Source organism: Ammospiza nelsoni, chromosome 2 (assembly GCF_027579445.1).
Source record: "Ammospiza nelsoni isolate bAmmNel1 chromosome 2, bAmmNel1.pri, whole genome shotgun sequence".
In the NCBI taxonomy this organism is placed as follows: Eukaryota; Metazoa; Chordata; class Aves; order Passeriformes; family Passerellidae; genus Ammospiza; species Ammospiza nelsoni.
In genome coordinates this window covers 78,930,792-78,953,803 of record NC_080634.1, presented here as the reverse complement: position 1 = coordinate 78,953,803, position 23,012 = coordinate 78,930,792, and the positions used below count along the sequence as shown (strand labels likewise).

Below are 23,012 nucleotides of genomic sequence, written 5' to 3'. Positions count from 1 at the left end.
ATGTCACAATATTCAAGTTTATGCAAGTAAATTTTCCCTCTTACGGTCTTCAGCTTTAGAGGACAACCTGATCAGTTTGCCTCTATATTAGTGCAGTGAAGGAGACTGAGCAATCATCTGAGCTTCAGTTTCTTTTGGGACCCTGATGTTACAGAGCTTGCTAGCAATGTCCAGTCTGATATTAGCTGTGTGAGATAATTGTAGTTCACGGGCAGTCTCTTATCAGTGAAGTTCAACTGCAGGATTTATCTTTGTCCAAAATTAAAAACTATTGAAAAATATTGCTTTAAAGTTCTCTTGAGAAATCTACTTTGGAAAAAAAATTGGAAAAGAAAATAATGGGTTGGACTATTTTTCTTTTTGTGTGTGATTGAATGCCACTTGGCTGATATTAAAGCTGAAGCAGCCATGAAACTTCAGTCCCTTTAATGCCTGCCTTCAAAAGGCAGTACAATGTCTCTGTTTGGTGGTAGTCTTTTCTGTGGTGTTATGGCTACATATATAAAAAAGGAAACTGGTGCTGCTCCCCAAAGAACCAGTTCTTAGTGTTCAAAGTAGTTAAGTGTTGGGATGCTGTTAATTTATGTCAGGAAGACTTGTAGTGGCTTATGGTGCAGGATATTCAGTCTTCAGCCCCCACATTTTTTGGTGCAGTTGTTTTGATGCCCTTACTGCTGACATGACAGGGTGCTTTCTCTAGATCATTCTTAATGACTAATTATAGTGGCTGAATTAATGGCTCAGCTTCTCTCTGATTTCCTTTAATTAGCTTCAAAGTAAAAATCTAGCTAAATTTAAGCAAAACTACTTCAGCTATAGGGCATACTTCTATTTATAAATGAACCTAAACACCATTCAAGAGTTGTCTTTCAAGAGCTTTTATATCTTAGGTAAGTAATTAGTAAGTACTTTTTGCTCAAGGTGCCTTACACAGCACTCAGCTGTGTTAGGGTGCTGTAAGGGGAGGTCTGTAAGTGACTGCCCTGACCAGAGATAACCAAGGAGGTAAAAAGATGTCAGTTGGCATCAGTGGTATTTGAATGTTTGGATCCTAGCTGTTCAGCATAAAATGGAAATTATTAACAGTTTATGAAGGGTTTTAAGTGTATGACCCAAGTTTACAGCTTCCTCACTATCTGCAGTAATAGCAGCAGTTGGCTGTTGTGGCTTCAACAGATCGCAACTTATTTGCCTGTTGAAAGGGTCCTGAAACCTACTTTTGATTTCTTTTCTTGGTAAAATTATTAAGAAATAGAAGTTAACATTCCACCTCTCGCTCACCTATTTTTTCATCCAAGAAGTATTTTATCAGGCTAAACTAGGAATGTCTTATTCACTTTGATTCAGCCTTCCTTTTTTTTTAATTTTATTTTTCTTCCCCCATCCTAGATCTTAGTTTTCAAGCAGCTACTCGAATTATGTCTGCCCCTGTTTATGACGCCTTAAAGGTAATGAAAGACATTGCTCAGAACTTCCCAATAAGAGCCAGGTATGGTATTAAGTGTTTTTTTTTCAAATGCTATCTTTATGTTTGTATTTGACTGTAATGACAGTAATACAGATTTATATCCAAATCCTGCAGTCACATATTCATGTTCAACAGCTTGCTAGATGGATTCCAGGCAATTTCATTGAGTAGAAGATAACTCCAGGGAGAGCTCATGATCAGTCTCTTAAATGTTTGTCTGATGCAGGAGATGCCATGCGGGCATGCTAATCATTACTTGAGGCTATGCTAATTACTATTACTTTAGGACATGCTAATCATTTCTTAGTTCTCATGGATTTCACTGGACTGATATTTTCCCAGGTGAAAACTTCTGTTCAATTAGTAGCAGAACTAGTCACAGTGGGAAGAGGCAAAATACCATTAATAAATTTCATGGGGATCCACACACATTAGTTCTAAGCACAATGTTGCTGTTGAGATTGGGTCCTGGCTGTTGTATGGTAGTGTTCTTACTGGGAAAGATCTGTCTTCCATAACAGATTACTAAATAAAAGTTCAAAAGACTATATTAAATAAATGGACATGTTGTGATTTTAGCTATCTGAATATGAAAAATTGTTCTTCTTGTAAGCCAGTAGTACTGTAGTTGAGAAATGCTTTTCTTCATACTTGTTAAGTTCTTCATGTAATCCTATCAGCAATATTTGCTTGAATTACTGAATTAAATATGATGCTAAATAGGGTTCTTAACGCAGCGTGCTTTCACATTTTGCCACTCTTGTTTAATTATCACAGTATTTCTTTGTCACCCCTGATTGTCTGTTGGAGAAAATCTACACCATAATGGAAAAATTACCATTGTAACATCTTGTGTCAAGGAAGCAAAATGCCTTTTAAAATGCCTGAAGCATAATTATTATGAAATAGTATGGTATAAGTTTGCACTTAGATTAGCAATCAGAAAATTCAGCTTTCCAGTCGGAGATAGTGGAAGCGTACTTAATGTCAAACTTCAAGTCCAGTTCTGTTCTTTAAAGGACAGGAAAAAAGTCATTTTGAAGTGTGCCAGGTGACATTTAAATCATGGATTTTACAAGTCATTAAATCGTTACATTCCACTCCAACTCCCGTTGTGTATTTGTGGCATTCGAGAGCTCAATTCACCTACTCTTCAAGTATTTTCTGGGTAAAAGTATAACAATACTTTAAAATTGTTAAAAGGGGAATCACTGTTTCTGTCTTACATGACTTATTCTAACATGCTAATCTAGCATGTTGTTTTAACATGAGAGATTACAAATATTTAAATAACTTAAATTTAGTAGATCTACATTGACAGCTTAAAGGGTCATTGTGTAAATAGTGCACAGACTAAATTTCATTAATAGTCTAATCATGCTTAACCTGATGAATCAAAACACTAGTTTGGAAAAAAAACAAAACTAGAATAAACAGGAAATGAAGAGATATTGCTTAGTCACTTTAGATAAATAGCCAATCATTATAATAATAATATTTTTAACTGTGTAAGTTTCAGACAGTTTTATATGAAAACAACCATTTTTTTACACAAAATTTGGTTGAAGAAGGCTGTATGCAAATTTTAGAACTGTAGTAATGAAAATAAAATACTGCATGTTTCTTAAAAAACAGGGTTCCCTAGACCTTAAAAAAAATTAATATACCATTCCTCTGAAATTTTCTTTCATATTCTAATTTACCACCTGTATTTTTGTGTCTCAGTATTTCCAGTTGAAAAGGTTAGTCTGAGGTAGATTTTACAAAATGTCATCAGATGTAGACAGTGTACCAGCTGATATATGTCATGGCAACATTTTGATAATTCATTTTATAAGGTATTTTTCATCTTTGATTTGTTGTATACTTGTCCTATTATTGCATTCTTGAAGAGCATATAATTAGGTATTATAATGCTCTGTTGCTTGCTATTTATTAATCATTCACAAATGTTAACATATGACCCTGTGAAAGGTTCCCTTTTATCCCCTCAACCTTTGATTCTATATGGCTACACGCTCTTCCAGGTAAGAATAAAGATGCATGAAATTATAGAGAATATTTCAACTTCAAGGTGATTCAAGAACATTCCTACATCATGTAGAAAGATAAATAGCATTCATTTACTTTCAGCCACTGAAGTGTTTTCTCTTTAGTTAGTCTTTCACTTGACAATTACAAAAACAAAAACCTACCTCAGGTTGGTAGGGTGTCCTTTTCACGGGTCAACCATCACACTTTCTCCATAAAATTATGCTGAAATCCTGCAATGTCAGCTGCCATGCATGAACAAGGAACTGTTCAATGATTCCTTGCATTGCTTTCCTATTACTAGAACAACTATCTAAAGCTTATCTTTTGCTGATGGATATTTTACTTCCTTGCTAATATTGGACCACCTTTATATTTTCCTTTGTCTTCTTTATTATTTTACCATTTATGTTTTATTTTTCTGCCCAACTACTCACAGTAGGAGCCATTTGGATATCTACAGGTTGTCCTTTTTATCTGTGCATTTTTATCAACCCAGTGTGCTTCTGACAGTTGCTGGCCCTACTATTTTTGTTGAGTTCAGCATGATAAAATTCAGGTTTTTAAAGTATTTTTTGAATTTTTTTTACTTCTGAACTCTCTAATACCAAGCTTAGAAATGATACTGTTTGCTCCTACAGTATGTCTCTTTGGTGGTCTGGAAAGCTTGAATAGTTAATTAAAGTAAACTGATTTTATGTCTTATTTCTGACATATTGTGAGAAATGTGGAGTATACTGGCAAGATCTATTCTAAATCAGTTTCTTTAGGGGGGAGATGAGAATTTATATTATTAAATGCTTTATTTTCCACAAGTTTGAAACTGGCTTAGCAGGGTCATTCTCGGTTTGCTTAGTTAACTTTCAGGTTTAAGATGATTCCAGTTTTTCTTGAAGCCCTGGACAAATTTGCTAAAACATGTGCAGTCCTGTTTTGAAAAAAAAATGTTCATATAGGCAACTAGAACATTTATTTTGGCATTTGTGAGGACAGTCAGATTTAGTTAATATGGTTTAGGTTTTTTTAAAACATGGAGAGATTAATTTGTCTCTGGAAGTGTTTTATGATAAGCCTGATAATTATAAACTTCACATACAATACAGTGTGGCCGGGGAAGATAAAATAGTCTTCCAGAACATTCATCAGAGGTAAAAAAGACAAATTCATGTGTTACCTTCAAAAGATGGAATTACTGAGGAAACTAAAACTTTTTCTGTCTGTGAATGCTTAACATTTTTAAGGGTCTCTATCTGCAAATATCTTTTTTCTAAGTCTCAGCTAATTTTAAAGTGGTCATTGTTTGCATGCTTTCCTTGCCTTTGTCCAGACAAATCTGTGGCTCTCCATGCTGTAAAGTTGAGTACCATGGAGACAGTAATATTAACTTAAAATATGCAAATTTGGTATGTATTCAGGTAATAATTTAGATGACCAAACAACTTACTTTTTTATAACATACATCCAGAAAAATAAGCCATGAGGAAAGATTGAGAGTGGTAAAAAATACATTGATGATATTAGTGCAAAAAAAAGAAAACTAGCCTGAATCTGAAACGTGGGTTTACTAGAGTAAAGGAGACCTATATTTGTCTTAAAAATTCAGTATTTATGATACTGCATTACTCTTCTTTTTAAGACTTAATTACAGCATTCTTCAGTTACAGTGCATTGGATGTTTAATTAAAATACCAATTTAATATAAAATAATGCTCTTTTAAAAATATGGTGGTTGACTGATAGAAATATTTTATTTTAACAGATCATTGACAAGAGTACCTGTAGACAAGAAAATGCAAAATGAAATAGAAGCAAATCAGAAGGTTTGTTTTTATTTCTTCCAATGGACATTTGAACTATTATTGTATTGCTGCTTTTAGAGATTTTTTTTACTGTAGCAACTTTCATGGTTTTTGTTAAAGAAAAAGAGCTAATCGTTTTAAAAATGTATTGTGAGACAGGTAACATTTAAATATGTAATTCAAGTATTTCACTTTCTGCTATTCGTGAAACTTTCTCCATTCTCTCTTTTGGTTTTACAGAATTAGGAAAGGCCAAACAATTTTCATGGAGTGTTGAGTCACAGATTGTGTGCTGGGAAAGCAAAATAGGTATCAGTTACTTTTTCTATGGCTTTGGTGTTGAATCTAAGCCTGCTGCTTATATTATGGTCAGCAAATGCAAACTTTAAGATTTCCACACTCCCAGAATCACACATGCAGTTATTCTGCAAGGTGTTTTGAACATCATTTGTGTCAGATGGTAGTTTTGTTTTCATCCTTGATTCACTGCATCTTTTTGTGCCTTGTTCCATGTGAGGAGTCCCTGTTCCTGTGATTTTGACTGATCTGAGATTTTTTCTGAGATGCCACTTAATATTTGTTCAATTTGTTACGTCTGTCTCTGTTCAGTTTGGATTTTTTCTTTCAAGTGGAGTGTTGCAGTTAAATGTTAGGCACAATTCTTGTAGGACTGGTCATGTGAAATGACATCAATGACTGGTCAAATGAAATGATTGGGAGAAGTAACTTAAAATTTGACTCTGAAACAAATTACAATGGATGTGTGTGGTTGGTCAGCTGAATCGCTCCTATGATTCCATTGATGTATTAACTACATTAGGAGGATTTTATGCACCTATCACACTAAGTTTTAATTTCATGTGAGGTCACATCCTTCCTGTAGTCTAAAGGCCTTTAGACAGCTAAAAGCTAAAATTTGTTGAATTAAAGTAAAGAAACTTCCTGAACAGTGCTGCTTGAGCACAATAAATTGTCATGTGCATTCTTGAACTGCAGTACATCCATCTAGCAGCAGGAGAGATATGATCCCATGCTGTGTGTAACTGGATGATTCCCTCTCAAGATAATGAAAGTTGAATAGGAAATGCAATGGGAGGAAATAAAATTATTAAAAGTGAAAGACATGTGATGATTTAGGTGTAATGAGTTGATACCTAAGCAAGAAATAGACAAAGAACTGCTATAGATAAAAGAAAAAAATAAAATCTCATTAAACTGAACTCACAACTTGCAATGCAGTAATTTGGTGAAGTTTATCAAGAAAATATTACATGAATATTATCAGCCTTAAATTCTAGTGTTGGATGCCTGAAGACTCCTTCCATTAGCATTTTTATGACAAAGTCAATGCACTTCTAGACAATCAAATATCTAGCATCAAAATTGTATTAAGAGCTTTACCTCTGATTTATGGATAACTCTAAGTATCTGAAGGGAGGGTGTCCAGGAGATGGAGCCAGGCTCTTCTCTGTGGTGCTGAGCAATAGGACAAGAGGCAACGGGCACAAACTGATGAGTGGGGCAGTTCCACCTGAACATGAGGCAGAAGTTCTTTACTTTGTGAATGCTTGAGCACTGGAACAGACTGCCCAGAGAGGGTGTGGAGTATCCCTCACTGGAGATATTCAGGAATGCATATCTGGACACTATCCTGTGCAGTGTGCTTTAGGATGACCTTGTTTTGAGAGGAAGATGGGACCAGATGACACACTGTGATCCCTTCCAACCTTAACCATTGTGCAGTTCAGCTCAGTTCTTTTCCTATTTGCATTTCCTACTTACATTTAACTGTGTGAAAGTAACCACACTGCTTTACAGAAATGATACTATTTTCAATGTTCTCTTATTTTTGCTCTCATTTGTCCAGTTACAGGTTTATATCAGGAGTGATATACTGAGCCCAAGTTGCTTGCTGTAGGCATGCTTTTCTTAAAGTACAGTTTTTGTTCACACTTACTTTGCTTAGCAAGTGAGAGCTAAATTGGGAAAAATTACATCTTTCTCTTGTGTATTTTTTGTGTTTTCTATTTCTCTGTTGGGAATTAAGGCAGATCTGGAAATCTGACTGCTCCTTCTGTCATGAGTTAGAATACACTGCTGCTGTTGCTCCTGTCACTTATCTTGCTACAGACTGAATGGTGTTGTGCCTCAGAGCTCTCTGTAGGAAAATGATAATACATGCTTTACTCCCTAAATACCACCTTCCTCTTGTATTTGTTTGTTGTGGATCTTTTCTTCTTTGCCAAGCAAAGATTCTATCCCTTTCTCATCTGTGTTCTTTCCATAGTCCCTTTGTTAGATGAGATATTAAGTTTCTAGTCTGTTTTTCCTAATTTCCTGAAACAATTCAACTACAGGTTTTTCAGAATTGAGAGATATTAAGTAATTGAGAAAGCTGGTTTCAAGTGGAGGGACACACGTAAGGTTTCCCTTTGCTGAATGGATATATAGAAATAATTTATAAACTTACAAGCTGTATTTCTGTATGTGTGTATTTTCACTTTCTGTTGGCAAACACTGGGAATGTCCTTTTGTCTGCCTTGTATAGGTAGGTTGTTTTCATTTGTATCTGTACATCAGAAGTGTGTTAAATAGCACTCATAAAATATGTGGTCATTATTTTTTCCAACACTCAGATAAAAAAAGAAATTGTGTGGAAGAGATTTGATGTGTCTGTTTCACATGTGTTGATATATGTTAGTGTGTTTATATATGTTAGTGTAGACATATACCTAAATAAGTAAGCAGTACTTTTTACTTTTTAGCATTTCCATGAAACACTTGGAATTCAACCTGGAGAAGCACGTTTATTTCTAAATGGCCTTAATATTGATCTGGATTTTCAAGATCCCTTTAGGTAAGATGTACATTTTGTTTGAAGGTCACAGACTTACTGATAATCCTGGGGAGTTGTGCTCATGGTCCTAATCTCACCTGTTGCATTTTGGGAAAAGGAAGCGTTCCAGTAGGAGGAATACTGATTAACAGTGGTTTTGCTTTGGGTATGGACATTTTATAAGTAGTTGAGAATAGCCTTTTCTCTTGGAATATGTTTTCTTTTTTGCCTATAATTTTACAACTCACCATGTCAAATTAGTTTGGAAATGAAAGGAATCTAACATGTGCTTCTAAAAAGTTGTGGAAAGCACTTTATAAAAAAGTAAGTAATGCTTTCATATCCCTGTTACTTAACAATCAGGAACATACAGACATGGAGGCAGTCACAAAGTCTTTCCATCTTGCTGCTGTGGAGTACTTCAGGGGTTTTTTATTCTCAAATGTGAACTTTCAGATTGCAGCAGATGGTCCAGAGTCCCATTGGGTCTTCTGGGAGGTTTTAGCTTGTGGCTGTGTGTTTGATCTGAGTTCTGCCATGATACAGGCTTAGAGTTCGTCTGTGTCTCCATCACTTGTTGTTTGCTTCTCTGCTCACTTGCAAAGCTGCTTCTTAGGGTATCCCAGCTTGGATGGATTTCTGCCTCGGGTAGGACAGTGCAGTAAGAAAGCTTTCACTCTGCTGTCCTGCCACTTCTTACTAAGGATGGATAAAATTGCTTTGTATAAAATAGATCTAAGTGAATTAAAGAATTGTATAATCTCTTGTAAATATGTTTTGGAATAACATAAAGGCATAGTGTTATTAACTGATGTTGTTTTAAACATTAGGCTGTAGGAGAATATAAAGAGAAAACATTCCTAAGACTATTAACATGAAGACTGTTTTTAGTTCTAAAAATAATTTTTATGTCATGACAAGAGATCTTTGTAGACATTATGTACTTTATCTTCCTGGAAAAGCATTTTAGAGACTCTTAAACTGGAAGGAAAAGTGATGCATGGCCTTCATGAACTTCGAATCAAAGGGGAGACCCTGAGTAAATTTATGAGGTTGCATGTACATCCAACAGATAATAACTATGCACTAGATATTCGTCACTCTTCAATAATAGTAAGTAACTAAAGTTATTTATTTAGAGATTACAGCTTTGATAATTCTCTGTATGAAACAGTTTTTCTTTTTTTTACTACAGTTGAAATACTCTTCATAAGGCCATAGATCAATTAGCAGTTTAAAATGTTTTCAAGGATAATATTCCTTCAATACTTTTATGAGTAATTTTCTCTAGATTTTACCTTATTAAAATATGAAGATATAGTGTGTTTAAAGGAAAAGAAAAATATATTTAGAGTAGTTGCACACTCCAAACTATACAATTTGTCCTTTATATCAATTAATGTAGCTACATAATACTACATAATATGTCATTATGCAAGACTTCTAAGTGAATTTTGGGCCACTTAATATATTTATTTCTAGCTGTCCAATGACTGTCATTTTTACCCTTCTTCAAAATTTACACAGGTTTCATTACAGAGGTTATGCACGAGGATAAAATGCACAAACCAAAACCACTACAGCACTAAAATATTACTTTCTTGCACCTGAAGGAGCCACATTTCACTCTTCTGTTTGCCCCAGCTTGAACAGAAGGGACTAGAACAGATCAGCCACATGTTAATTGGCTATTTTGATCTATCTAAAGTTCTGTTGCTGCACTCTGAAGATAAATACTGTACATGGATTACAAGATGGTTGTGCTGTGTTACACACATCTGTGTGATACATTGTTCTGATGCTTGTATTGTGAAAGTAATTTCACTGTTGAAAAAAAATGGTTTTATTCACATCCTTTTACACAGTACTAATGGTCCTTTTTCCTTTTCTATACAGTATTAGTTTTATTGTGTACTGCAGATAAAAACAGTTTGATTAAAAAGAAAAAATGAAGATAAAATTTAGAATCTATTTCCTGTTATTATTTAACAAAAGAAAGGGAGACATTTTGTAGTGTTATTATGCCCACTTATTTCTCTCAGTGTTCGATGCATGTTTTCTAAATGGCAGCTTTTTTTTTGTTTTAGTGGATTAATAATATAGAACAAGATCACAGCTATAGCACATGGCCTGAAAGCTATCAGGAACTGCTAAAACCCTCATTTCCTGGATTTTTACATGAGATTAGACGAAATTTATATAATTTGGTAAGTTGGAGAACTTTGGGGGTTTTTTTGCATATGTAAATGTTAATATGTGGGCAGAAAATTTATTAAAAAATACACATTTTAGATTTATTGTTAAGTTTTCTATGTGGATCTGCTAAGAGTAGTGAATACTGCTTTATCTAGGGAGTCATATGTGGTTGTTAGTTTGATTTGCAGATGAATTTGGGCACTGTTTTGTGAATAGTTTTTATATTCCTTTCCATGCTACACATAGAAAATTCATTACTATCAAAGCATGAAGGATGGTAATGATAGCTGTCCATGCTTTAGAGATGGTAAACTGAGGTACAAAGATATTTAAGTTATGAAGCATACTGGTTATTTTCTTGTAGCTTATTTTTTCCTCTGTAAATAGGATTCTGTGTCATTTAGTAAGCTAGGGAAGCAGCTATTGCTGATTTCAATGAAAAGTACAAAAGGAAATCTTATGAACCATAGAATCATAAAATGGTTTGGGTTGTAATGGCTCATTAAAAGTTATCTAGTCCAGCTCTCCTGCAATGACCAGGGACCAAAACTTCATCCAGCCCGTTCTTTGACAATTTAAATGGTGGTTAACACCATCCACAGTTGTCTGAGCAATCAGTTCCCCTTTGACACCTTTGGTGTCTCACTATCTTCATTTCTTCATATTCAGTCAAAATCTGCCCTCTTCTAGTTTAAAACTGCTGCCTCTTGTTCTATCACTACAGCGTCTCTTCTACTGGTAAAAAGAGCCATCTCCTTCTTGTAAGTCTCCCTGTGCTCATAGGAGAGGTGCTCCAGATTCTGATTGTTTTTGTGGCCCTTCTTTGGATCTGCTTGAGGCCCATATCTTTCCATGGTGTCTCACCATGGCACAGGGACAGAATCCCCTCCCTGGCCATGCCCCCACACTGCTTTGGATGCAGCCCAGGACATGTTTGTGTTTCTGGGCTGTGAGTGCACACTGCCGGCTCAAGTCCAACCTCTCATCCCCCAGCAACTCCTAAGTCCTTCTTGGCAGGGCTGTTCTTGATCTGTTCATCCCTCAGCCTGTGTGGATAAACTGGAGTTGCCCCAGCCTAGATGCAGCACTTTGTACTTGGCCTTGTTGAAACTTGTGAGGTTCCCATGGATGCACTTCTTGAGCCTGTCCAGGTCCCTCTGAATGGCTTCCACTCCTTCCCGTGTGTCAGCTGCACCACTCAGCCTGCTGTCCTCTGCAAAGCTTCCCCCGATGTAGTTGCCTGAAGTGATGCAAAGTTTGTGTGTAAAAAAGACAATGAAAATACCAGCAATAGGTAATTAAGAAGTGTATGTTTATAATGAAGTGTAACGTGTTTAATGAAGTAGATCACATTACGTGTTCAGGGTTAAATATAAGAGTTGTAGAAATCTATAACACACCATTTCATTATAATCTGAAGGGGAGTGTTCAAAATTTTTCAAGTTACTCTGCTTCATTTCAGCTACTCTAGTAAATTTGATGAATTGTGAGGGGAGTTTGCAGTGCAAAGTTGAATAAATGAGGTACAGATGTCCAGTTAAAGCTACATAAGGATATTTTGCCTATGCAGACACATCCCACTTTTAAATTCTGTGCATGCCTGACAGATCTGAATTTATACTCCAAGCTACACTAAGTGAAAGAGTGAATACAAAGATAGGTGAGACAGGAAGGAAAAAATCTTCCCAAAAGCTCAATTTTTTGCTTGAAGTTTGCAGCCAAAATATTGTTGATTTATTTTTGTTTGGTTTTCACAACAGAAGAGAGTTTGTTAGAAGATGTAACAGAAAACTCAGTACTATATCTTTCTAAAATAAATATGGAGTTTATTAATAAATACAATGCAATGGCACAGAGTCTTTCAAAGAAGAAAAGTTGGATCACTTCATTTGAAGTTCACTGAATGGTTAAATCCTATTTTCACTGTTTGGTCCAAATTCCTTAATTCTGATATTATTTTCATTTATAGTCTTAATGTTTTCTTACAATGAATGCTCTAAAAAAATTGAAAACAGCTGGGGCGTACAGGTCCTTTGGAAATTAATGTTCTTGTCTTAGATTTTATGTCTGAAGAAAAAATAAAACCAGATATCAAGAATAAATATTGGATACCTGATATGTTTTTTCTTCTTAGGTACTTTTTGTTGATCCTATCCAAGAAGATACTGGTGATTATATGAAGCTGGCAGAATTATTCTATCATCATGATGTACCACTTAGGTAAGGAAAACTGAAAGTCTTGAGGAAAAATATTTAAAAAAGAATTCTTCCTTTTTCCTTCTTAATTTTCTATTCCACTAGGTGAGGATGCGAATTTGAGTTAAATCCAATGCAACAACATTCTAATAAGGCACACTGGTTACCCATTTGTGTCAAGCTTACTCAGGTATTAAGTATTCTTAAGCAAATAGATTGCAAGGTAAAATATACGTGAGTGTGTGTGAATGAACTGCAAAAGTTTGATAAAAATTTATATTGTCAAATAGTCCCACTGGGTGCCCTTGAGAAGTTGCATTCTAATAAAAATATTTGTTATGTAAAGCATGCTTTCAGGGAATTTTTAAAATTCAGTTCTTTCAATTGCGGTTGCCTTATCTAATGTTGTTTCAATATACACTCTTAAAGACCAAAGTGAGATTATCCTTATAGAGTTTTGAATTTCTGAAAGTGAACATCATTTGAGAGAGAGAAACTTCTGAGGAAGAGTCTGGTTGATCTGAGATACCTAGTTGTAAAAAAAAAAAAAAGAATTGGTCTCAGAAATGGCTGTTTATTTCCACAGTTTATAAAAGAATATCCAAAGTTCAGCAAGATGAATTGCATGTTCAATATTTAAAATTCTCCTGTGAAATGGCTTTTTGTGTCCTCAAGAAATTACAGGTGTTTCATTTTACTTTAAAATTTTACTAGTTCTGATCTTTTTTTGTAGTTGCTTTTCTTAATTTTTTACCATTCAATTACAAAAGCATAATGAAAGACAGATTGCAGTGTTCTGTGTGTCTTCACAGAAGGGTTTGGGTTGGAAGGGACCATAAGTACAGTATAAGGTTTGGGTTGGAAGGGACCATAGTATGGCCTGGTCTCATCCAGGCTTTTTACATGAAAACAGTATCAATGAAGCACCTCCAATAGGCCTTTTTCCCTCCCAAGCCTCATATTCCTTTGGGTTTTCTTTCATTAATTGGAAATATAGGGGTTAGTAGTAGGTGTGTTTAAAACCAATGTGAGTAGAAAATGAACAGCAGTGTCAGGGTGATGGAAAGCCCAGAAGGTTCAAGGGTTGAGAGAAGGGCTGGTAGGAACAGCACACACTGATGATGGGACATCAGTACCCCAGCACTGTCTTCATGCATCCACTCAAGATATCCCTGTCAGGAAAAATAAAAGACAGGGAATGCCCAGACTAAACAAAGACTTAAGCCATTAAGAGATGATGGCAGGAATGTAAAGAATCAAGACCTTCATACAGGTAAGGAGAGAAGGTACTGTGATTAAACCCTATTGACTCACAGAAATCTCAATTATTGTCAGTTGTAAAAGGTATATGTAAAGTCAGTACATAGTTGGTAAGGTAAGCATACTGTGGAGCTGATGAAGGATGCATGGCTGGGATCCTGTGTCACCACACAGTCATGGAACACCACCCAGGTACAGGGTTTTTATCTCTACGTGCTGGGCAGATCGCTTGAATGCAAACATTTTGTTCTTTTGTGTTTGTGTTAGAATTTGTGTGAAGCAGATATTGTGTTAAAATGTATGATCTCTTTTTATTTTTTTTTATAGAATTGGAATAGTTTTTATTTTAAGTACACAAGAAGAAATTGATGGAAATGAAGATGCTGGAGTAGCTCTTTGGAGAAGTTTTAATTACATTGCAGAGGAATCTGACACCTCTCAGGCCTTTATGTCGATAATTAATGTTAGTTCTTTGATAAGAAATCATCTATTTACTTCTGGTTTATAATTTATTAATAGTTAGGGTCTTGCTGTCTTGTGATAACATGAGATGTATGGATTTACTTTATGCAGAAATGAAGTATTAAAAGCATGTATAGCATTAACAGTCTATAGAGTTATTTGCAGAAATACTTTCCTCTTGCATCAACAGATTTGCTCTTGTAATTTTGCCTATCAACAGGTTTTCTTCAATAATATAAAAAAAGTAGGTGCATGCCTTTCGGCTGTTATTATTATGAAAAAATATTTTGTATTAATGTTAACATAATGGGCCTGTCTTTGTGTTCTGTGTATTTTGTAGTACAGGGATTTTAATGTCACTTTGGCAGTCCTGTAAGATTTGAAAAACCTTTTCTTATTGTCTAGTGTAGGAAGTGAAACAATAAGATAATTTCTCTTCTTTTCTCATGCTTGAGCTGTCCATGGGTGCAGAAAGCATAGAAGTATTCCAGATTTGCACCTTAATGAGGCAGATTAACTTTGTGAGAGAATGCAGATTCTTATAAGACAGGAATTTCAGAGATGAGAGGTGATTGGAGGAGAAATAATGTGAGCCATCTATGTAAAGGCTCTGTGGGTAAAAGTTAGAGAATATGGTATTTATACATAACAATTTTTCTTCCATTTGTTTTCTGGTTTTATGTTTAGTGCCTAGAAAATGTCATGGTGTCATGGACAAACTTAGAGAGCTTAACATTGAAGGAATTGAAGTAACTAGGACTACCTTGGAAGAGAAACCAACAAATGTTAGGGAGCTGACATGCATGTGTAACAATTATCCAGGACTAGATCAAAAAGTATAATTCACAGTGTGCTTTTTAAAATGTTGTATTCCTCTCTTTACTTTGTTTCATAATATAAGGGGGGATGATAAATATAATTGAAAGTTAACAAAAATAGAAGCAATAATATAAAGTTCGAGCTATTCAGAGCTATAGAGGAAAACATTGTTCCTCATTTGAAGACAAAAGAATCATTTTCACTTCAAATTTTTATTCTATGTATAATGAAAGTAATAAAATACTATTCTATGAAATTAAATAACATTGGTAAGGAAAAATTATCACTTTGGAAAAATTATCACTGACTAGTTTAGGCTTGGATTAATATGGATTCACGTAACTATCCATGTTAGTTTATAGAGAGAATTTAGATTACCTCTGTAATTAGTAGAGGGAAATAACCTTTCACATGTAGCTCACATAGGTGTATTTCTTTGGCTACTTCAGATTTAGACTAAAGGTGTAATAATACATCAATCAGGACAGTGCTCTAATAAAAAATTGTGCGTATGTGCAATAGTATTAATTAGTAAAGCAGTATAAAAACTGCAATACAGCAATAAAAGCAATATGAAATTATACCAGTATAAAATTTGCTAGCACACTATAAAAACTTTATACTTATTTATTGTTTATTTACTTCTATTAATTTTATCAGGTTTGACAACTTGCTACATTTTTTAATTTCTTTTGATTATAATTCTTGCAGATGTACCATGAAGTGAAAGATGGGAATGTTCTGACAGTGGATGATGTGAAACATGTTCTTAGGAGTGAGTACCCCCATGCTGATGTTCAGAGTATCCTGGCTGTTCATTCTGAATACGATGAAGGGAGGAAGGTACGTTGAGAGCTGTGCTCAGGAAAAAGTACTGCAGTGTATACAACTCAATGCATTTACTAAGTTGAAGGATTGCTAAATATTAAAGCAAGTAAATACAGCACCTTTGAGTAAAATTTGTCTTCAGCCACCATTCAGTCATTAATGGAAATGTTGTAAAGGTTACTGCATTACTACTCTTACTATGAAAGTTTACTCTTGCCTGCTGCTTTCAGGAGCCACAAGTATTTTTCTAGTAGGCATGTCAAGGGGTGTCTCTTGAATTCTGCTTTCTTCTCAAATAAAGCTTGACTTACAAACATAAAAACCTTTTGACTTTTTTAGGGTTCTTTCTTTGGTAAAAGCATCTTTGACTGTCTCGGGGTTCTTCTCTGATGTTATTTGCTTCATTTATATTTTTATTTAAAATAAAAGAATAATCTAGAATGTTAAGCAAAATGAAAAACAATTTCTCAGCAAGATGTTAAAGCAAAAGTTCACAACAAAGTATATGGATCTATAATTTCCTTTGTCATTCTGTTTGACAAATGAGTCCCATCTGTCCCATAAGGTTTCCAGACACTTTGTTTTGTCCCTGCCACTGACGACAAGGTGTGACAGTGAAGCGTGCTTGGAGATTAGAGCTCATCCTCTCTTGATACTAGTTTCATTTTTTTACTACGGTCAGCCACAGTCTGTTTAATCCTGTGATATTTCTGATCTGATCAGGCAGGAGCAACCTTTTACAAGAAGAGTGGCCTGGGCCCACTGCCTCAGGCGCTGTTTAATGGCGTGCCCTTTCCCAGAGAGGAGATGGATGCGGCAGAGCTGGAGACCCTCATTCTTCAGAGGATTTTTGATGCCACCGGCTTCTTCCAGCGGGCAGTGTTCATGGTATGCTTCACATTTCTGAACGAGTGTAGGGTGGAGCATTTGACAGTGAATTGTTTCAGTCATGTTTATATATTATGGTTTTTTATGAGATGGCTTGAAATTAGTAATATTGCACCTGCAATTACATCGTTACCATCATTTGTGGTCGTGGTTTTGAAAGAGTATATTGAAATTATTCAAGGCTGAAGGATCAGCTAAGCATATAGTCATTATATGGAATTCTTCCACCAGAAACTGAGGATGTACTGCAGTTGTTCATTGAAAAATGTATATTTGGTATTTTGAAATGCTATCTGTGTGACATTTATATGGTTTTGACCTGACATTGTCCATAACTTGATGTGTATAGAAACTTTAAGCTCAGCTGAAAGATTATACAAATACTTGGTGTTTGTTTGTTTTGAAAATCTGTCTTAATAATACAAAGTTTACATTTTTCTGTTACTGCAGGGCTTGTTAGATGATAATGTAAATGCAGTGGATTTTCTTATGGACCAGAACAATGTAGTTTCCCGTATAAACCCCAGTATTCTTGGAGCAGAAAGAAGATACATACATTTCAGATCCACTCCTGGTAACTCCTTTTCTTGGATATTGTTATGATTTGTGGGTTGTTTTGTTTGTATGTTCTCATATTTTAAAGTCTAATACTTTGTGTCTTACGTTATGCAGTTCCATTCGATGTGGAAGACTTCTCTACTTTCTCCTTTTTGGACTCACAAGATAAAAGTGCTGTAATTTCTGATAATATGAAGTATTTAATGAAAAAAGGTAAATAATTTTATGTATAGGGTATCTATCTGTCTATATATGGCTATTACAAATTGTTGAAATTTACAAGTAAAATATCCCAAGTAAGTCAATATTCCAAGGATTCCATGTAAATTAAATATTTCTCAATATCCCAGTATCTTCTTTCAGGAAGCAGAGCATATCTGACTATTATAAACGTAAATTATAATCAACAGGGTAGTTAGTTTTTGTGGCTTTGAAATGGGATGGATGTTGTGGCTAGTTGTTTTTGTTTTACAAACATGAAGTTAAAAACCTTTATAAGACATTTGCGACTTTGAAGGTAGACTCAGCTTCCATACAAATGGTTTTACTTGAAGATATTAAAGTCAGTTTGGTTTTCAAGTGACCCTTACTTGTAGCATTGTCAAGGGCAGAATGTATGGAGTTTGTATGTTTATATCAAAATTAGGTATTTCTGAATTTAAGGAATAATTTATTATGTTTCGAATTTATTAAGTATCTCCTTGGTTTTCCTCTAGTTAGGTGGTTTAATTTTGCTGAGCGAGCCTTTGTCTTTCGATAGAAAAAAATAGAATTTATATTCTGATGAATTATGACTCATTTATACATTTTGTCTTTGTTAAAACTCATCCTGCACATGTTTTTGTACAGCATTTCAAACGCTTTCTTGTATAAAATATTTTCATTGCATATGCAAGTACTTTTCCTTGAGTGAGAAGGAAAAGTTAAGACCACAATGGGGTCATAATTCTGCATGGAATTTTACAATAGTCTTATTTTACAATAGTGTGTGCCTTATGAAACAGCTGCTCATTTACATCAGTCCTTCAAAGGACATAAAAACTCTGTTAATAAAGTGCTTTCTTTCAGTGCTTTTTATGTGGTATTTACAGAATTTTACTTAATTCATTATCAGAAAGAAATGCCAAACACTTAAATTTCTTTAAAATAAATTTATTTGACTCTTATTTGATTCTGTGTCTACAACCATAGGGACATCCCAGTGAGCTGTCAAATCAATGGCTTTCAAACTGTGGGCTTATTTCTAAGATTGAGATCTCTTGTGTAAAACCTATAACCTTTAAGCTAGAATCTACATTTCAAATCTCTCTCCCCAGTGAGTTTCTCTAGACCACAGCAACAGTTAATAATAACCTTTGCCTAGCATCTCACCAGAACCCTGGAAAATTTCTGTCCCTGTGCATTGTTTTAGGGATATATGGTAGACCTGAGGAGACGAATATTTTTCTAGAGATAATTTTGCAGAATTTTTCACCTACCATTGCTCTTCTATGACAAGTAAAGAACAGGAAACCATAGAGCAAGAAAAACAGAAATTATCTGTGTACACTTACAGAGTAGTTTACTTTCCTTGATCTGAATTTAGTATATTCCCATTTGTGTCCTGTAATGATAGGTTTTTTCCTGCCTTTAGTTGAAGGACTTTCCCTTTGCTGCCAGGGAAAGTGACTGGCCTAGTTTGTGTCATCCTGTAACCACTTAATTCTTTTTATTCCTGGCTATATATGATCAGCCTTTATCAAATGTTCACAAGTAACCTCTGTTTGTTAATTGGAGCTAATTATTTAGGGCCCTCTTGTCTCAATGCTGTAACAATGGATTAGCTCTTTTAGTCTCTCTCTCCTATTAACATGATAAATTGCCTTCTAAGAATCTTACTTCAATTCAGAGGGCAAAAGATTCTGATGTGGCAAAGATTATTCTTGCTGTTGAAGTCAGCAGTTAAAGATAGACATGAATTTGGAAATGATAAACAGAATTAATTTGGTTTTCATTAGTCATGGGAAGATTCTCCAGAACGTAAAACAGGATTATCTTTAATTTTCAGATGAAGATGCATTGTATGCTGTTACTCTCTGGATTGTTGCTGATTTTGATAAGCCAGCTGGGAGACGACTGCTTGCTGATGCCTTGAAAAGCCTGGTGAGTTTCTAGCAGGTTTTATTAAAATTGTTGTTATGAATATGTTCTCAACAACTCTCTCTTCACATTCAAAAACCATACTCTTAAATATAAGTGTAGCAACTTTTTTGTTGGTCAGGTGCAGACTTCAGAGATTGTGCTTTTGTTTTACTCATTTCCTGAAGGGAAATGATCATTCTGTTCATGGACTTGTGGGGCAGGAGACAAACTGTGACACTGTGTGTTAAAAGGGTGAATTTCTTCCCAGTTAGACTTGCTCCCATCAGGTAGCCCAGAATGTTACTGGGAGGACTTTGGGAACTATCCCAAGTTGTGGATGGCATATGGGAACCATTAAGCAGTGTTCTCCTGTATTATTTGCCACAGCTGTGGCCAGGAAGCAACCGTTTTCCCCTACACTGTTTGTGTGGTTCTAAGATCAATTTTCCTGTGTGTTTTAATATGCTAGGAGGATCATCCACATTTATGAGTTTGATTGTTTTTAAGTTCTTCTGTGTTAATAATAGGATTTAGGTAGGAATGTCTGAAATATAAATATACTTCAGGAAGTATAAATGTGTAGCAATATAAATGACAGACCCTGTGTTTGGGGCAGGTTAAACTTAAACTGAAATCAAGAAGGCTTAATCAAGAAGTACTTAAACTGAAATCAAGAAGGCATCTGGACTTTCTAATCAGGAATGAAATAGGAACCACCCTAAGGGAACTAGAAAATTGGGATGTTGCCAAGAAAATGTGATAACAACTATGTCTTAGAAAGGGGCTTTAAAAAACATAAAGAAAGATATTCAGTACAAGTCCTTGTTATAGAAAAGCATTTAATTTCTTGAACCGCTTGATTTATGTCTCAGGCTTGACAGATATACTCCCTCTAGCTTCATTTTTTAACCCTCTTCAGCAGGGGAAATGTGCTACAGCTCCCATCTGAAAGGTGAGAACCACCTGGGCAAGTCCCCTTGTGTTGGTGAGAAGAATCTAGGAAAAAACCCCAAAACATTAGATAATTTTCATGTGTTGCTTGGTCTAGGGATTTTCAAATTTTATGAGAAATAAAACAAGAGTATTTTTTTAAGTCCACTGATTTTTATTGAGGTTATTTACTCCTTTCTAGTCCCTTCTATCTCTCAAGTCAGGGTCTAGTATAATTCCTGATAGTAGTAGAATTGGCACAGTCACCGCTTGCTCGTGACTTGCCATCAGCATTTGAAGTAAAGCATGCAAAAATCTGTGAGTAAAAATGACTGAAGGAAATTCACTTCTAGCTATTGCAGCTAATATATGCTATTTTGAAAACTCTGGTAGTTTTTTACTTCCTTTGAAAAAAAGCTTGAGCTGTCTTAGCTGGAAGGGACCTCTCGAGGTCATCCAGTTCAGCCTCCCACTCAGAGTGGAATTATTGACTTCATTACGTCAGGTCATCTGTAGGTGTGTTTGAAGGATTTCTGAAAATCTCCAAGGAGATGACTCTGTCCCTTCCCATTTCAAATTACTCTGGTGCTGCACTGCTTTCCTATTGTAGTTCTTTTCTGCCAGGCCAAACTTTGTGAGCATTACCCCTTGTTACTCTTTGCTGGTACCAGGAAGGGTTTAGCCCTGTCATGTTTTTCACTCCCTCTTCAGTAACTTTTGGTTGCTATTCAAGGTCTCTGTAGCCTCCTCTTTGCCAGATGGAGCAAGCCCAGATTCCTCAGTGCTTCCTCAGTTTTCTGACCATTAGTGGAAGCCTTTCCAGTGCTCAATACCAGTGATTGCATGGCTTATTTTTTGTTCTTTCCTGCATTGGAGTCCATTTACCTTTTCTTCAGTTAGTGGTGTTATTTGATTCTGCCTTAGAATCATCATCTCACACTCTGGTAACATTTGAGTGGCATCACTGATTTTCGCCAGTGAAGGATTTTGCTCCTGCTGAACTTTAAAAGTGATAAGTGGATACATTCTCTTGCATTTATTTTATACTTAGTTCAATAATTTTTGAAAAACAGACAGACATCTATCAAACTAGTTCTGAAGTCTGTGAATGAGCACTCATTTATGTCGTTTGTTAAAAACATGCTTTTGCAAAATGCTCATAGGCAGTTGTTCTATTAAAGAAACTTTACACTTCTATTTAAAATATTTATCACAGAATAGGTAAATCCTTACTAATCACATTTTTACTCACAGTTGGAGTTCTGAATTAGTCATTGATGTATCTTTTCTACAGACAAATAGCTGCAAAAAATTAAATACTCAAGGGCATTTCACATAGTTATAAATGATATGAATACATTAGGTAACAGCAGATGGAACTGTAAAATTACTTATTGTTCTGTTTTTCTTTGCAGAAAACAAGCAGTCATGCACGAATTGGGATTTTGAACAATCCTTCATCAAAAATAAAGGAAGATAACACAGCCATTGCAAGAGGAATTTTGGCTGCTTTTTTAACCCAAAACAACAGCAACTTAAAAAGTTTCCTAAGTAAACTCAGTAAGGAGGAGACAGCAAAATCCCTTGCTGCTGGAACTAAAATTGTTAAATTCCTCATCCCAGTGAGTACAAACTAGATTACTTCCTTTTTTATTTTACATATATCTTATTGAAAGGAGGTGGTGAGAATAATTCAGTGTTTGGCTGAATGCCATGAAGTTTATAACTCATATACTGTTTCTTCTCAAGCAGATTTGGATTTTTGATGACTTTCATATGATTGAAGAATAGAGAATTTCTTTGAAGGGAGAAAATATGACAGTACTGAAAAATTCAGAATACAGATACCAAATAAAATTGAGTTTAATTTTTAATTTTTGGGGTTTTTAATAGCTCTCTCATTTAGTTAAAATTGCAGTAATAATGTTTTTCAAGAATTTAGACTTCAGAAAAAGTTAAGACTACATGAGAGTGGAGGTGAGTTATGAAATAACAGCTGCTAACTACTGTTTTTTGTATCAGAAGGAGTTGTAAATTTTAGTCTTTTTAAATAGGAAGTGTTGGAAGACTAAGAAAACTCACTGGACCACATTAGAAAATGTATATTTTTAAGTCATATTTCTTTTTTCATTTTTTTTTAATAAATTTTGAAAGACATAAAGGTCTCTAATGAAGCTGTGTTTGCTAAGTATGTTACTAATTATTGTCATTTTATTAATTGTATCTGAATGAATCTGCTTGGTCTGTTTATTACTAATGAACAGATACATATCAGAATAATTTTGACAGGTGAGGCACAATTCCAATGTAAGTTTTGGTAGGTTTTTCCCCACTTTGAAAATGAATTGGTGTGTCTTTCTGGACGATGTTGACTTCCCCAAAATATGTTCAAATTGTATCCAATGGCCATATTAGAATGACTGTTAGGTTTTTAGAGTATTACAAATTTTTTCAAATCTTTTTTCTAAAAGTGGGAATTCTAACAGTTGAGTTGTTAACAGAGTGTTACTTTTCATGCAGCTGTTGTGCTGGATCATGATAAAATTGCTTAACCTCAGGCTCAGCTTTGCTCTCATGGTTATTGACAGTTGCCCCGGGGTACAAACTGCACTCAGGCTCC

At 35.0% G+C, this 23,012-nt stretch overlaps 1 protein-coding gene across 2 annotated transcripts in view; it reads left to right on the top strand.

Annotated features, from left to right (window-relative positions):
• The window catches only part of UGGT2 (UDP-glucose glycoprotein glucosyltransferase 2), a 77,333-nt gene that overhangs the window by 21,986 nt on the left and 32,335 nt on the right, over nt 1-23,012 (top strand). For both annotated transcript variants that reach the window (XM_059466509.1, XM_059466510.1), the window contains exons 9-21: nt 1,390-1,489; nt 5,259-5,319; nt 8,064-8,155; nt 9,097-9,247; nt 10,222-10,341; nt 12,465-12,550; nt 14,114-14,249; nt 15,779-15,910; nt 16,619-16,783; nt 17,234-17,357; nt 17,456-17,554; nt 19,389-19,483; nt 21,808-22,014. In XM_059466509.1, the coding sequence (XP_059322492.1) occupies nt 1,390-1,489; nt 5,259-5,319; nt 8,064-8,155; nt 9,097-9,247; nt 10,222-10,341; nt 12,465-12,550; nt 14,114-14,249; nt 15,779-15,910; nt 16,619-16,783; nt 17,234-17,357; nt 17,456-17,554; nt 19,389-19,483; nt 21,808-22,014 (1,568 nt within the window). The remainder of the gene's footprint in view (nt 1-1,389; nt 1,490-5,258; nt 5,320-8,063; nt 8,156-9,096; nt 9,248-10,221; nt 10,342-12,464; nt 12,551-14,113; nt 14,250-15,778; nt 15,911-16,618; nt 16,784-17,233; nt 17,358-17,455; nt 17,555-19,388; nt 19,484-21,807; nt 22,015-23,012) is intronic.